Source organism: Penaeus monodon, chromosome 24 (assembly GCF_015228065.2).
Source record: "Penaeus monodon isolate SGIC_2016 chromosome 24, NSTDA_Pmon_1, whole genome shotgun sequence".
In the NCBI taxonomy this organism is placed as follows: Eukaryota; Metazoa; Arthropoda; class Malacostraca; order Decapoda; family Penaeidae; genus Penaeus; species Penaeus monodon.
The window spans coordinates 10588263-10590137 of NC_051409.1; the positions used below are offsets into that span (position 1 = coordinate 10588263).

At 55.8% G+C, this 1875-nt stretch overlaps 1 protein-coding gene across 1 annotated transcript in view; it reads right to left on the reverse strand.

The window, feature by feature from the left end:
- Positions 1–62: 62 nt before the first annotated feature.
- LOC119588561 (nuclear pore complex protein NUP98A-like) overlaps positions 63–1875 on the reverse strand; it is a 4342-nt gene continuing 2529 nt past the window's right edge. The window contains exon 2 of the mRNA XM_037937201.1: positions 63–1841. Within this exon, the coding sequence (XP_037793129.1) occupies positions 342–1841 (1500 nt within the window). The 3' untranslated portion in view covers positions 63–341. The remainder of the gene's footprint in view (positions 1842–1875) is intronic.

The following is a 1875-nucleotide window of genomic DNA, read 5'->3' on the forward strand; positions in this document are numbered from 1 at the left end:
TTGTGTATAATGTGTATGCTTCAGTTACACAGAAAAACTTGGCCGTGTGAATAAAAGACATGTCACTATACATACATAGGTAGGTTGCGAGCCTTGTTCGAGATAAGGTTTATTTAAAAGAGTATCATTAACGATATACATAGTGGGAGTCGAGATAAAAAAAACAAGACCCTTATAAATCCTGTTTAGTATCTAACTCCCTATTAAGATCACAGATATATAGTTTTGCAAATTACAAGTCTCTAAAAGAACAGAATCCCCAGTCACAAGGAATCTGCATATGCATCTTAAACAGAAGAATAGAGACGAGGCACTAAGCCATCAGTTATTAAACGGGTGAACTACGAGGTCTTGGAAGCGTCTTTATCCGAGGTCACAGCCGAGGTCGCTCCTTCCTTTGTAGATTTCTTGACCAACGCACCGGTGCCTCTCCCGTTAATGTTGTTCCCAAAATCCGAAGAAATTCCCGCTGAAAAACCGCCGGCGCTGCTCGAGATCCCGCTGGAGGCAGAGCTCGTGCTCGAGGAACCGAAGCTGAAGGAGTCGAAGCTTGACAATCCTGGCGATCCACTGGACCCGAAGCCGGACGATCCTGATGATCCCAAACCTGATGACCCGGACGATCCAAAACTAGATGACCCAGATGACTCAAAGCCAGAAGATCCAGGTGAACCGGATGAACCGAAGCTAGAAGAACCTGAAGATCCAGTTGAACCGAAGCTAGAACCTGGATACCCATTTGAGCCGAAGCTAGAACCTGAAGAGCCTGGTGAGTCAAAGCTAGAACCGGGGGACCCAGCTGAGCCGAAGCTAGAAGACCCTGAAGATCCAGCTGAGCCGAAGCTAGAACCGGGGGACCCAGATGAACCAAAGCTAGAACCGGGAGACCCAGATGAACCAAAGCTAGAACCGGGAGACCCAGATGAACCAAAGCTAGAACTGGGAGACCCAGATGAACCAAAGCTAGAACCGGGAGACCCAGCAGAGCCGAAGCTAGAATCGGGGGACCCGGGTGAGCCAAAGCTTGAACCGGGGGACCCTGGGGAACCAAAGCCAGATCCTGGTGACCCAGGTGAACCGAAGCCAGGAGAGCCAGAGGACCCAGGTGACCCAAAATTAGGAGAACCGCCTGAGCCAAAGGGACTGGACCCAGGACGCCCAGAGCCGAAGCTCGGCGGCACATTGAAGCCGGAACCGTCACCCGGGAAGCCGGCCTGACCACCGAGCGAGTCCGGCCGTTGGAAGGTCGGGCTGAGGAAGGACGGGCCGGCGCTGGAGTCCAAGCCGCTGCCGCTGCCGGTCGGGAACGCGGACTGGCCCTTATCGTCAGAGGGGAAGCTGGAACCCGGTGAGCCCGCGGAGGCCCCCGCGAATCCGGGACCGGGAGCAAGACCGGGGGGGAACCCTGCTGCTGACCCTTGCCCAGCCTGACCGAAGCTCGGGGCGCCTGTGCTCAGTCCGGGACCGAAGTTAACTGAGCAGTAAGATTGCATTTGAGCTCGAGTGACGGGGAAGCTTGGGCTGTCCGTGTCGTAGAAGTAAGGGTGCGCGTAGAAGAAGTCAAACGACTCCGGAGAGAGCAGGGCGTGGTTGCGGGGCCGCCCGTAGTACTGGAGAGGAGGAAGACCCGGGCGATGGATGAGCTGGCGGAAGAAGGGGGCGCTCGAGCCTTCTCTCCACGCCATGGCGTTCCAGCCGTTCAGGAAATAGTGCGGCAGCGTCCTCTTGTCTCGCTGGTCCTCCTCTGTCCCTTCTACGGGAGAGGCCTCGTCGGCCGGCTCCTTGGCCGCCTCCTCCGCCGCAAGTACCACCAGACATGCTCCACCCAGGAGGGTTAACACCTACGGGCGAAATGGGTTGACCGATGAGAGAAAG